General features: G+C 43.4%; 1 protein-coding gene across 2 annotated transcripts in view; it reads left to right on the forward strand.

Moving 5' to 3' along the window:
* Positions 1–352: 352 nt before the first annotated feature.
* CTTNBP2 (cortactin binding protein 2) overlaps positions 353–12,472 on the forward strand; it is a 134,803-nt gene continuing 122,683 nt past the window's right edge. Inside the window, exon 1 of one of the 2 annotated variants that reach the window (XM_074315676.2) lies at positions 353–758. In XM_074315676.2, coding sequence (XP_074171777.2) covers positions 669–758 — 90 coding nt within the window. In that variant the 5' untranslated portion in view covers positions 353–668. The remainder of the gene's footprint in view (positions 759–12,472) is intronic. The other variant, XM_019743209.3, reaches the window with a different exon arrangement.

The raw sequence follows: 12,472 nt of genomic DNA on the forward strand, positions 1-12,472 counted from the left end.
ATTGTATAGAAAGGTATGGGCCGAGGCAGCAGATGCAACGTAAAAAGGGTAGCAGGACACATTTTCACTGGGGAGTTGATGGTTTTGGGAGAAACATGAGAGGCAACGACACAATAAAACAAAACAAAACACCAAGAGGTGAAACGCCCTGGCTGCAGTCTTGCAACAAACAAACAAACTTAAGCAAAAAGAACAGGGTGCCTCCCGTGATTCCTAGCGGTGGGCTAGAGGGGGCCGAAGTGAAGGATGTTCTTTATCCTACAGAGAGTTCTGATTCAGGAGGCCTGACGTTTCATCCGGTCGGCGTGTGCACCGCTGGCTTGCTGGGGAAGGTGCCGGGCGAATCACGTTTTGGGCTCTTTCTTCCCTTCACCGCAGCGGGGGGCAGTGATTCCCCATCTGCGCGCAGGGCCAGAACCGGGCCTGGCGTCTGCCCATTTCTCGTACCTGCAGGGGTCAGCCCGGGGACTGCGCGGCGCCAGGCGGGACCCTGCGGCGCCGGTGGCGCCCCAGCGCGCAGCGGGTTAAGGCGGCGGGAGCGGCGGCGAGGGGCGGAGGGAGCGCGTCCGCGTCTCTGGCCCGCAGCGGGTTAAGCGCCGCCCGCGCGGAGAGGGCTGAACCCGGAGCCGCCGCTCCGAGCTCGCATTCGGATCCGCTAGAGCAGGAAGATGGCGACGGACGGCGCGAGCTGCGAGCCCGACTTCTCCCGCGCCCCCGAAGACGCGGCGGGGGCCACGGCGGAGGCGGCGGTAACCGAGGTCCAGGGATGGGCGCGGGGCCAGAGTAGACGCGGGCCGGGATCACGTCTGGCGTCCCGGGCGCTCCACAGGCCCGGGATGCCCCCTCCCCGGGTGCCCCCTCCTCAGGGTGCCTTCCTAGCCAGAGGCCAGTCCCTGTGGGGTGGGGCGGCCCCCCGGGCTGGGGATCGCTCCTGTCCTTTCCGCGCCCCCAGGGCAGCGGCCCGGCGGGAAGCGGTCCGGTCTGCGGGGTTCTCAGGGCTCCCTGCGTGCGCCCGGTGCGACCCCCAGGCCCACTCCTCCCTCGCTGCAGTCGGCTTTGGCCAGGGGCGAAAGCTGGGGTGTGTTTCCTGGCGAACTTGAACCCCCATTGTTCGCCTCTCGCGCGCGTGGTTGTGGGCGCGTGTCTCGGGGGTGCCTGGTACCTCTCAGCGGACCCAGGAGAGCAGCGAGGGGAAGGCGGGTCATCGCCGAGCAGGTGTGGGGATGCCCATTGTGTGTGTGTCCCTGTGCCTGAGGCCCCCCGGGAGAGGCGCCGTGCCCAGCTGTGGGCAGTGCTGCCGCTGAGCGCCGGGTCTTTGGGTTCTAGCTGTCGGCGCTGCCCCATCACTTGGTGTGTGGGGAAAGAGGGGCGGGGGAAGGTGCCCTCGTTCTTCCTAAGTAGGTGCCCGGGCGAGGTGGAGGACCAGCACCTGGTGTCAGCACATTGTTCTCCTTCGCTGGGGTCTAGAAATCGTATGAGCTTCCACCATCGCTGGTCCCTACTTTCACCTCCAGAATATCCCCTTGCACAGTCTCAGTGGTGGTTTCGGGCTGGACCCACATTTCCTGGGTAAAAACGTTCTCCGGGTTTGGGAAGCGGCTTTGCAGGAGCTGCAAGGATCTGCAAAGAAAGGCAGCTCTGGGAGCGCCTCCCACCTATGGCGCGATCCCACCCGCCAGATTCCGGGTGGGATGGAGTGAGAGGAGTATGGACGCTGCTCAGTTCTTTCTGTGACCTGAGCAGAATTGGTGCTGGAGCAGCAGAGGGCAGGGCCAGGTGTAAACAGCCAGGGCTGCTTTAACTTCCTACCTCTCGGTTTGGAGGAAGGGCATACTGGAGCCTGAGAGGAGAGATGTGGACGAAGCTGCTTGGGCGGGAGAGCAGCCGAGCCTGAGAAGGCAAAGAGAAACAGGGAGAGGAGAGGAGGAGGAGGAGGAGGAGTGCGGCTGGTTTCCCGCTTGTGAAACTGGCAAGTTTTGATGTGAAACTGGCAAGTTTTGATGTGAAACTTTTAGTAAAATTGATTTTTCATTCTTTACTTGGAAAATGTGAACTTACCTTAAGATTTCCAATGAAACCTGCCTGCTTGTGATGCAGTGAGTCAGTTCCCCTCTGTGAAGCACTGGAAGGCAGGTTGCTATTAATACAGCCTCTCTGGGAAGTTGAAATGACTGGGTGCCTTCATCCCCAAGAGACAGTAACAGGAGGGGAAGAAGGGTGCGGGGGTGTATGTGTTGTTTCCCAGGAAGGTTGGATTCATTTAATCTGCTTAGAACTGGCTTCTTTCTATACCCGCAGTATTTTAATCACCTGACAATTAAACCAAACAAAAACATCTGATTTATGGTCTGTAGCTGATCTATAGTTTTATTTGGTTAGATCGTAAACAGAATCTTGGACGCCAGGCAGATTTGTGTGTTAACAAGCCCAGTGTTCCCTTTCGGCTGCTGAAAATTTCCAGGAGTCCAATTTTCAGACTGCATGGAGGTGGGGATTTGATCATTTCACCCTGGTTAGTGGGAATAGCCATGGGAAATCTGTGAAAGCGAACTCGTTTGTTATTTCCGTAGAATTCTTTAGGGTTCCGAGGAGATGCAATGAGGATTCTTAATCTAATAGTGTTTTTTTTTTTTTTTAATTTTTAAATAACTTTTGACATTTTAGTAAAATTTTGATGATGGTCTCTATGCGGAGAACTCAACGTTTAATTTTCATTAAGGTATAGTCCTCCCATCTCAGCCACTTGTCCTATAGACTCATTTTTAAGTTGAAGAAAAGCTAGGTTGAGGACTGATATTTTTCATAACTGCTCCTTATCTAATGATTAAAATTCAAAGGCATTTTTACGCATTTTGGGTTAGTGGCAACTGAGGACTTAAATCCTTCTTTGTTTTTAGTGAATTTTTGTTTCCATTTTAGAGATTTATTTCACTTCAAATTGGTTTACATACTATGGATTTTTATGTGTACATTTGGCAATAATGAGCCAATGGAAATGCCAAAGCAGTAGGCTATTTTTGAAAGTGAGTGTTTTCACTAAGTTTTGACTATTTAGATTGTTGCTTAGAGACAAGTTTAATTTATAGTTATCAGCTTAATCTGATTTTCAGTGGAGGGTTTTAAATTTAGTTTGTGATTCTGTTCTTAGCTGTTTAAATTCTGAAAGCATCCCAAGTGTAAAGCTGGGTAACAGCTACGTTATTGGACAGCATCATATTAATAGTTTTTGCTGTGAACCATGCCGAGAGACCTGGGTTATTTTCAGCGCCTTGGCCAAATGTGATGACTTTTATAGGCTATGTTGCTATTTGTAGTGTGAAAATAGCTCCTAGTGGATAAGCAGTATGGAAAACAGAAATCTTTCTGTTTTTTATTTCACCAAGGAATTTAAGAGTGAAAGGAAAATGGAGCTCTTTTTAGAGCTTTGTTTCAGAAGCTGACCAACATTCCTGTCAGTCTGAGCTTTTACTGGAGCAGCTACTATGCAAAAAGGAGATAAAAATTTTGTCGTAGTGATAGTGATAAGGAAAAAACGTCAACAATTATTTTGTTAAGAATGTGCAACAGTAATGTCAAATTAACAGCTAGCACTTTGAAATTTTTGTTTCCAGTGACAGTATTGAATATAAATGCAATGAAAAGAACCTTCTTAGCCAATTTGCTAATCTTTCTTAAAAGCAAACAAACAAGAAAAAACAACTAAATTATAGTTATATGGCAGTTACAGAGTATTGGAAGTTTCATAGCATAATTCTGAAGTCAAAAATCTAGATTTAACACACATTACCGAACACTTATTGGGATGGAGTCATCATGTCACATTTTTGCTGTCCTCAATAACACATTTCAGTGTAGAAACTGACATATGAGGTCTGACAATTAAGTTCACAAACTCATTCTAGAAAAACTGCTATACACATCTGTTGAATATCACTATAGTCACCTTCAAAGTACCCCCCTTGGGAAGCTATGCACCAATGCCAGTCCCTAGTCCACCCTTCAAAGCAATTTGGAACTCTTTCTGAAATGGACATCAGAAGTGTTGTCATATTACCTTTTATGTCCTGAATGCCATCAAAATGTCTTCCTTTCAATATTTCCTTGATCTTCCGGTAAAGAAAGACGTCATTGGGGGCCAGATCAGGTGAGTAGGATAGGTATTCCAATACAGTTATTTGTTTACTGGCTAAAAACTCCCTCACAGACAGTACTGTGGGAGCTGGTGCACTGTTGTGATGCAAGAGCCATGAATTGTTGGCGAAAAGTTCAGGTCGTCCGACTTTTTCACGCAGCCTTTTCAACACTTCCAAATAGTAAACTTGGTTAACTGTTTGTCCAGTTGGTACAAATTCCTAATGAATAATCCCTCTGATATCAAAACAGGTTAGCAACATTGTTGCAACAAGTTTGTGAATTTAATTGTCAGACCTCGTATACTGAGGAATTAAATCAGAGATGATGTTGTCATGAGAGGCACAAGTAATTTGCATTAGAAGTTTGGGGAGGAAGAGTCATGGAGAGGATGGCTAATGGAAGGCTCTGAAAACATTCCACAGAAGGATGGCATTTGAGCGGGGTCTTGATATATACGAAGGGCTTGGACAGAGAGACCAGACGCAGGAGGCTGGTTCCAAGTGTGGCTGGTTTCTAGGAAGCCTTGAGAGGTTACCTGGGGCATCTGTGAGGGGCTTTCAAAGTTGAGCCTTTTTATTTCAGTCTCATTTCTGTGCTTTAGAAAAATTGCCTAGAAATTGAGGTAATAGACTAAAATATTTCCCCAAGATTAGAATATAACTGCTTTCAACATGATGCTTTTCATTCTGCTTTTTTTCCTTCTTAAATAATAGATTGTATGTTTCTGTTTGCGCCTTTCCTTTTTTGTTTTTTTTGGACTTTATTGTTATTGTTGGTATCATTATTAGTATATTTCTCAGAGGAGCAATTTTGATTAGAAAAAAGCATTTGTCCTCTCGGTGATTGAATCCATCCCTAGGCTAGATGCCAGCTGGTTCTATCCTGTTGCGTCTCAGGTAACTTTGTATGTGAGAGAATGTTTCACAGACTTAGTACTCAGTCAGCCATTTACAAATATCAGCTGTTTATCACGGGGACAGCAAGGCTGTGGGCCCGTAGGAAGCAGCCTCCATGGTCAAGAAGAGCTGTGTGGGTTTGTTTGTAAAGAAAGCAAAGGTAGCTGAGCCCCATGCCAGGCACATGGGAGGTGTTGTCAATATTTATTGAATGAAAGAAATGAACACCCACCAAGAAGCTGTGTCACAGTACTTAATCTTGATTGGCTGATTGACTGTGTGTGTTACCAGATTGTAATGAAACTACTGGCCTGTGCGTTGTAATAATTAACGTAGCTACTACAGGTCTTTTCTTCTTTCTGAAAGATGACCGTGGCGCTTTTTTGATTTTCATTTGTATATTGTCCCTGTCTTTCTGAATGACGTTTCAAATACTTTACAGATTTTAAACAATGAGTTTAATATCCAACATTATTAGTTTTCCCTTTAGATTGTTTTGCTCTTTAAAATGCTGATTGAGGCTGGGAATGGTGGTGGTGGGATAATAACTACACCGCTCCCATCTGGAATTCTTCCATTAATAGAGTCAAGGCCAAACCACCCACTGAGGTGTGGAGGTGCTGGTGATCCAGAAGGGGTCACAACAGAAATGCAGGGGCATTTGGAAACAGGAAAAGGGAATGACAGCAAAGATGAGGCAGGAAGACGGAGGTCAGGCAAGGCTTTGGAGTCGTCTGCAAACACCCAGAAGTGTGGGTATTGGATGTGCCTAGGAAGGATGGAACACTTTGTCTCCTCTCTGCCCCCACGTCCTTTGCCACTGAAGAACGTCTGAATGCTGCTTTAGAAGACGTGAGTTGAATGTACTTGATTGCGTTCTCTATTGGAGCTCCTTGGTAAGACAATATATATATATATATTATAGAAAAGGAAACTTTGACAGTTGGGTACAGAAATGGGACATGGTTATAAGAGAGATGACGATAATGATGGTGACATTGATAACAAAGGATTTTCTGAATTTTAGTTTAATCTGTTATAAATAACTTATACAGAAGTAATGAGGTCATCGTAGTAATGCTGTGCACAATATGATGTCATCCATGTAGAAATCCTGATTTTAGGGGGGAAATGCTGTTTTAGAATAAATTGTTTGCAAATAACCAAACAGGTTGAGGACGAATTTAAAAGGTTATTACAGTAAGTGCAGTATAGCCAAGGTGACATTGCTAGGTGGAATGGATACTTGTTTGCAAATGATTTGGCTTTGACCTTTTGATATTTCATTGAAAAGGCCTGAGCTCTCCCACAGAAGGGCTCTGTAATTGCAGGAACATCCCTTAGCTGTCCCCATTTCACAGCCAGCATGCTGTCATTGGCCACCTACAGATAGTGGAGGTGATACTCTCCAGGCCGTGAGAAGCTTCTGAGAGGACAGCTACAGGATCCGGATGCCAGCTTGCATGTGGAGGCAACCCATGTCCCACACAGGCCTGACGTAGAAAAGCTGAGATAGGATGGAAATGGATATTCGTTTCATCTGAGTTGCAGCCCTCTTTTTCCAAAGAGGAAATGGAGACTGAGAGGAGATCTGAAAGGAGGAAAAGAGGTTGCTGTACTTAATTACCAGAGGCTGCCATCCCGGCTGAGCCACTTTTCTGCTTTTTACACACACACGCACGCACGCACACACGCAGGCACGCACACACACACATGCACACGCACACACACGTGTGTTTTCTCAACTTAAAATTAGTTCCATCCATTACCAGCTTCCTTCCTGACATTCTGTTCACTTGTCACCTTTACCTTCTCCCAGTCTGCTGAGTTGCTAGTCTTGCCTGAAAAACCCAGGCGGTGTATTTGATTTAAGGTGTGTGGCCGTGGGGAGCTGAGCCCATGTTTTCCATGCTGCTGTTAGAGACACACACCAAGTTGCCCTGTTAGAGTCCTCTACATGGTTTTTGAAACAATGTATGAAAATGTCAGATTGTCAGTTACTTAGTTGCCCTGAGAGTGAGCCATAGCATTGTATCTTAGTAACATTGATATGTCATTTACATGCTTTGTGCTTTTATCCTGAGTGAAATAGTAGGTATTTTATACCAAAAGATGGGGGCATACATGTTAGGTAAAATCATGTAAAGATGTACTACTCTTGCTGTCCTGACACACCTAGTAGAGGTGAGAAAATAGGAAATTAATACAGATAAGTAAGTTTAATGTAATGAGAAAATACACAAGGCCGGAAGGACATGATTAATTGACAAATGAAGGATTAGAACAGACTCTAGACTGAATTGAGAGAATGAGAGATTTCTGGGGTCTGGAAAGACATGAAAGTGGGGTTTGAGCTGTGTCCTAAAGATGACTTAGAGGAGAAAGAAGGATTGGGAAGAATGAAATCAGAGGCATGCAAACCCAGTCAGGAACACGCTTTCCTCTGTGCAGAGAGAAATTGGGAGGAAGAGTCTCAAAGTTAAGACATAGCTGCAGAGGTTTGAAATAGTTTTCAAGCGTGAAAACGTGCTTTTCTTCATGAAAATCCTTATAATTGTCTAAATTCACATTTTCTTAATATTGTAAAGTGCAATATTGTAATTTTAATATTGTAAATCCTGACCAGTTGGATTTAATTTTTTCATGTTTATGATAGTCTTCAAATTTTGATTTTCGTCTTGAAATCTCGAGATGAGTTTCACTGCTTTGCCCTTCTTTACAGCCTTTCTTATTCATCCCCAGAGCATAAATCTTGTGTGCACAGAAAGTCCTAAAAGCATTATTATTTATTAGCATGTACTATTAAACTTGGAAGAAAATACATTTCTGTAACTTCTGAGCAAAGAAACAAAATTAGTTTTCCTCAAATATTTTTCAAAGATTTGAGGGAATGACTTAAATTTCCTCAGTCCAGTAAACCAGTTACCCTGATTGTATGTGAAATCAGGACATTTGGGGGTTGGACAAGATTTAGAAATCGCTTAGTACATTCTCCTTTTATCACTGACAGACCTGAGATCCAAAGAGATGACATCACGTCCCTCCAGTCCTTCTGCCTTCTCAGGGACACCCCTTCCCTCCCACTGGTACATTCATGGATAAAAAGTAGGTACAACACACTGGATTTGCAACTGGAGATGTTCTTGGTGTCTGTGGAAAGAGCCAGAGGCCATGTCTTGCTTTGCGTCTGGTCACTAGATTTTCACTTTAACTGATGTTTGGTCAAAGAGCTGAGGGACACTTCTGCCACCGTGGCTCATAGTATTTCCCAAAGGCTTTTCGGCAGCTATCAATGTGTTGACTCCATTAATTCTTAAAGATTTTGGGGAGGGTCTTCTAGCCCTGTTTGGCTCTGCCTGCTGAATTGCACACATAAACCTAATATTGTGTGTGGAGGGGGCAGGGAGAGTGGTTGTGGATCATACTTGGTATTAACCTATGTTCAATTCTGGCAATTTAAGGTGACAGTTCAGCCAGGTCCCTTTTCCCTCTTTTCTCTCTCAGCCTATTTGAAAAAATAGAGAAGCATGCCCTCCACATGCCCACCCCAAGTAATTCAGAGCTATTGAAAACTGCTGTTTGGGATCGTGTTTCCTCCTCAGTTTATATATATATATATATATATATATATATGTATGTATGTATATGTATATATATATGTATGTATGTATGTATATATATATATATATATATATATATATATATATATATATTATATGTAATGTATGTTGTATATTTTTATATATATAATATATACATGTTATATACCAGGAGTGCCAAAAATGTATACACATGACTTCTAGTCATCTTTTGTTATTGGTATATGTTGAGTATTACAATTTTAATACAGTTTTTTCTTTCTTAAAATGTGTATACATTTTTTTGGATATATATATATGTTTCTGTTTCAGAGAAGGCTTTCTCTCTATTTGATGCCTAGACTGTGGATTAGTTTAAGCTGCCCGTGCCTGATTTTTTTTTTTTTTAATAAGTTGGTTTTCTGAAAAGTTTTATTGGGGAATATTGGGGAACAGTGTGTTTCTCCAGGGCCCATCAGCTCCAAGTCGTTGTCCTTCAATCCAGCTGTGGAGGGTACAGCTCACTGGCCCACGTGGGAATCGAACCGGCAACTCTGTTGTTCAGAGCTCGCTCTCTAACTATCTGAGCCATCTGGCCGCCCCCTGCCTATGCCTGATTTTTAAAATTTGGTATTGAGAAGCTCTTTACCTGGCAAAACATCAAATGTGACAGGCAGAAGTTGAAATCTAGCAGGGTTTTGTTTGTTTGTTTGTTTGCTGTTTATTTGTTTGTTTTTGAGTGCCTTGCCATTACTAATAGATGAAATCTGGATTATCTGTTGTTAATTAGGACAAGCAAGTGAAGTCTAATGATAAATCTTAGTCTGTGAACTTGTCTGCTATAATTTTTTTTTAGGGGAAGGGGGAGGTTGTGTCATGTTTTCACAGGTGCCCTGTGTAGACCCTACTTTTTATGTGAGCATGGCATTTAGATCTATCCTGATTGTATCTTTCTTTTGTAAATTAGGTTATCAAGTTAGTGTTTTTAAATATTAAATTTATTTAAAAAATACAAAGGATGCGAGAAAACTGTTGGAGGTTATGGATTTATTTATGGCATAGATTATGGTGATGGTTTCATGGATGTATGCTTATCTCCAAACTCATCAAGTTGTATACATTCAATATGACAACACTTCGTATGTCATTCATACTGTAATAAAGTGGTGTAAAATATTATAAGATTTAGAACAATTATTTTGCTCTTAAACCAAGAAACCTTAATATCTAAGTACTTTTGTACAAGATGTGCTGTCAGATCAGGTAAACGCCACTTCTTACAGTTTTACAATAATACAGTATTTAATTGGGATTTTTGCTCTTGGTCATCTTCATTTTTCTAAAAATTCCAAAATGCTTTGTATTTATTTGTAAAATACCTGGAGTCTTACGACTGATGACATGTTTTCGTATACTTTCTTCTATGCTGTTTTGACAGAATAGGGGATGGAAACATCAAGCATTGGAGAATGACAATTTGAAAATATCATTATAATATTTTTATTACTGAAGACCAGAAAGTGGTAATGGTATTGGTGAGGAAACAGGTGAGAGGCACAGGGGACAGAGCTGCAGGCAGGCAGACACACTATATACTGAAAGTTAACACATTTTTTAAGTAACACATCACTTAATGCATTGTGATGGGTGACAGACTTTTTTTTAAAAATATTTCTGTATAACATGATCTATGGTTTAGCAAGAGCCCTTGAGATGATATTTTTTATTTTAATGAATTTACCCTTTTTACTGAAGGTGGTATATTAAAAAACAGAAGTGTTGGTTGCAGGTCACATGCTGTGATGTTCATGATGGTAGAACCAGGGTAAGCTCTTCTGACTCTAATATGAATAAGAAGTTGGCAATGTGTTTCATAATTTAATAGTTTTTAAAATGGAGTACTTTGCTTATGAAGCTTCAGGGAAACAAGAACAATAAAATATACAATTAATTAAAATCTTTACCACCAGCAGCAGCATTAATAAAACATTACCCTCTAAAGCACTTAAGAATTGCAGCTTACTCTCCCATCTCAATGGGAAAAACCAGGATAAAAGAGTCTGTCTTTCATCATGGTTAATAAAGGGAGTTATTGGACTTGGGCTGGTAGGTTTTCAAAGAAATAGGCTTATAGCCAATATCCCACTCCTCCCTACATAAAACATCCAGATGCTCTTAGCTTTAATAACAATCACCCACCTTTATTTATCACTATTTCATTTATATGTTTTTGTTTAATCCTCACAAGAACTTTGCGGGGTAGATGTTAGGTTTTCTAATATGTAGATGCAAAAACAGACACTCTTAAGTTACAGAAATGCTTCTCCAGGTTTAGTCCAGTAGCAGGAGTAGGAACTTGTCAGAAGGGCAAATTCAAGGCCACACATCAGATACCTGAACTAGAAACTCCAGGGCTAGAGTTTAAGCAGTCTGTTAATGAGGCCTCCAGGGGATTCATACCTGTGTCTGAATTTGAGAACTGTGGGTTAGGAGACCCATGGGACACCACTATGAGTATGTCCTGGGAGCCGAATTTGAGTCCTGCTGTGGATTTTACTCTTCATAAAGCACATCTCCAAGTTAACCCTCTAAGCAAGGGCTTCCCAGAATACCCATACTTCAGGCTTGCTATAGCATTTTCTTTTCTCTTTCTTCATCCTTAGCTCTTGCCTTTCCAAATAACTGCTCTGTCTCATGTATGTGCAAAAAGAAACAAATTTAAGTTGAAGATCCTTTTAAAATCTTCGTTTGGAGAATGAGCTAGCTTTGGTCTCTTTCTCCCTGACACCATTACTATAATCTTCCAAAAGGATCCTTTGAAACTGAGAAGTTTCCGATCATGCCTGTCTGAAAGGCCCTGGAACCTTTTACAGGCTTGCCATGTCTACTTCCTGTCATCACAGGGCTAAGGTGGGGTCAGGTACATAGGTGCTATCCTGCTTCTTTGCAGCTGATTGATATAGGCTGACACTATTTTCCATCCCTAGGATGCTGGCACGGTGTTGGCAAAGTGTGTGGAGGGGTCAGGCGCTTCGTTGTGGTCCTGTCATTTCCTGGTTGCGTGATCTGGGCACATTATCCAACCTCTCTGAGTTTGGTTTTCTTACCTGAAACAGAGAGAGGATGGTACCTTACAGATTAGGTTTGGTTTTTTGAGAATACTTTAGAAACCACTGGGCGCTATGCAAGTGTGAACTGATGTTCTGGAATGTTCTGAAGAAAGGCTCCTGAGATTGGGTCCCCAGATATCTTTGGGGGTGAACGTGTGCTCCCCGCCCTTTGATGGTGACAGGGTTTATCAATCGAGTCTCTCCACAGAAGGTGCCGCAGAGCGAGTGCTAGGGAGGGAGCTTAGTCTGTGGAAGACTCAGCCAGGCCGAGCCTTGGACGTGCTACCTGATTGTGCTCAGCTTCATCTGGGACATGGCTGATGAAGACCTGCTTGTAAAATGTGCTGTGCGAATAGCAGGCATAGGAGACAGAAGACTTGGGAATAGGTAGATCAGTGAGATTTAACGTGGTGAGACTGGATGCAGTCACCAGGGGAGGAATGTAGAGAAGACAGCCGGGCTGGAAGGGTGATGGGTGAGGATTATGACCCCCAGCGCCCCGGTGCCCATGCCTCGTGGTGTAGCTGGGTCCCTGGAAGGCTCATTGACTGCAGCCCCAGCCTGCCTTTGCAATAGCAGGAAGCTGCAAGGAGAGGCATTGCATGCAGAAGCATTTGCTAGCCATATAAAGGGGTTCCAGACTCACTGGACAGTATGCCCAGATAACGAATGTAGGTGGTGGGCCAGGCCTCTTAAAAGTACATATGCCTGCCGTGTGTGTGTGTGTGTGTGTGTGTGTGTGTGTGTGTGTGTG

This window comes from Rhinolophus sinicus, chromosome 8 (genome assembly GCF_057876585.1).
Source record: "Rhinolophus sinicus isolate RSI-liver-muscle chromosome 8, RSI-T2T, whole genome shotgun sequence".
Lineage (NCBI taxonomy): Eukaryota > Metazoa > Chordata > Mammalia > Chiroptera > Rhinolophidae > Rhinolophus > Rhinolophus sinicus.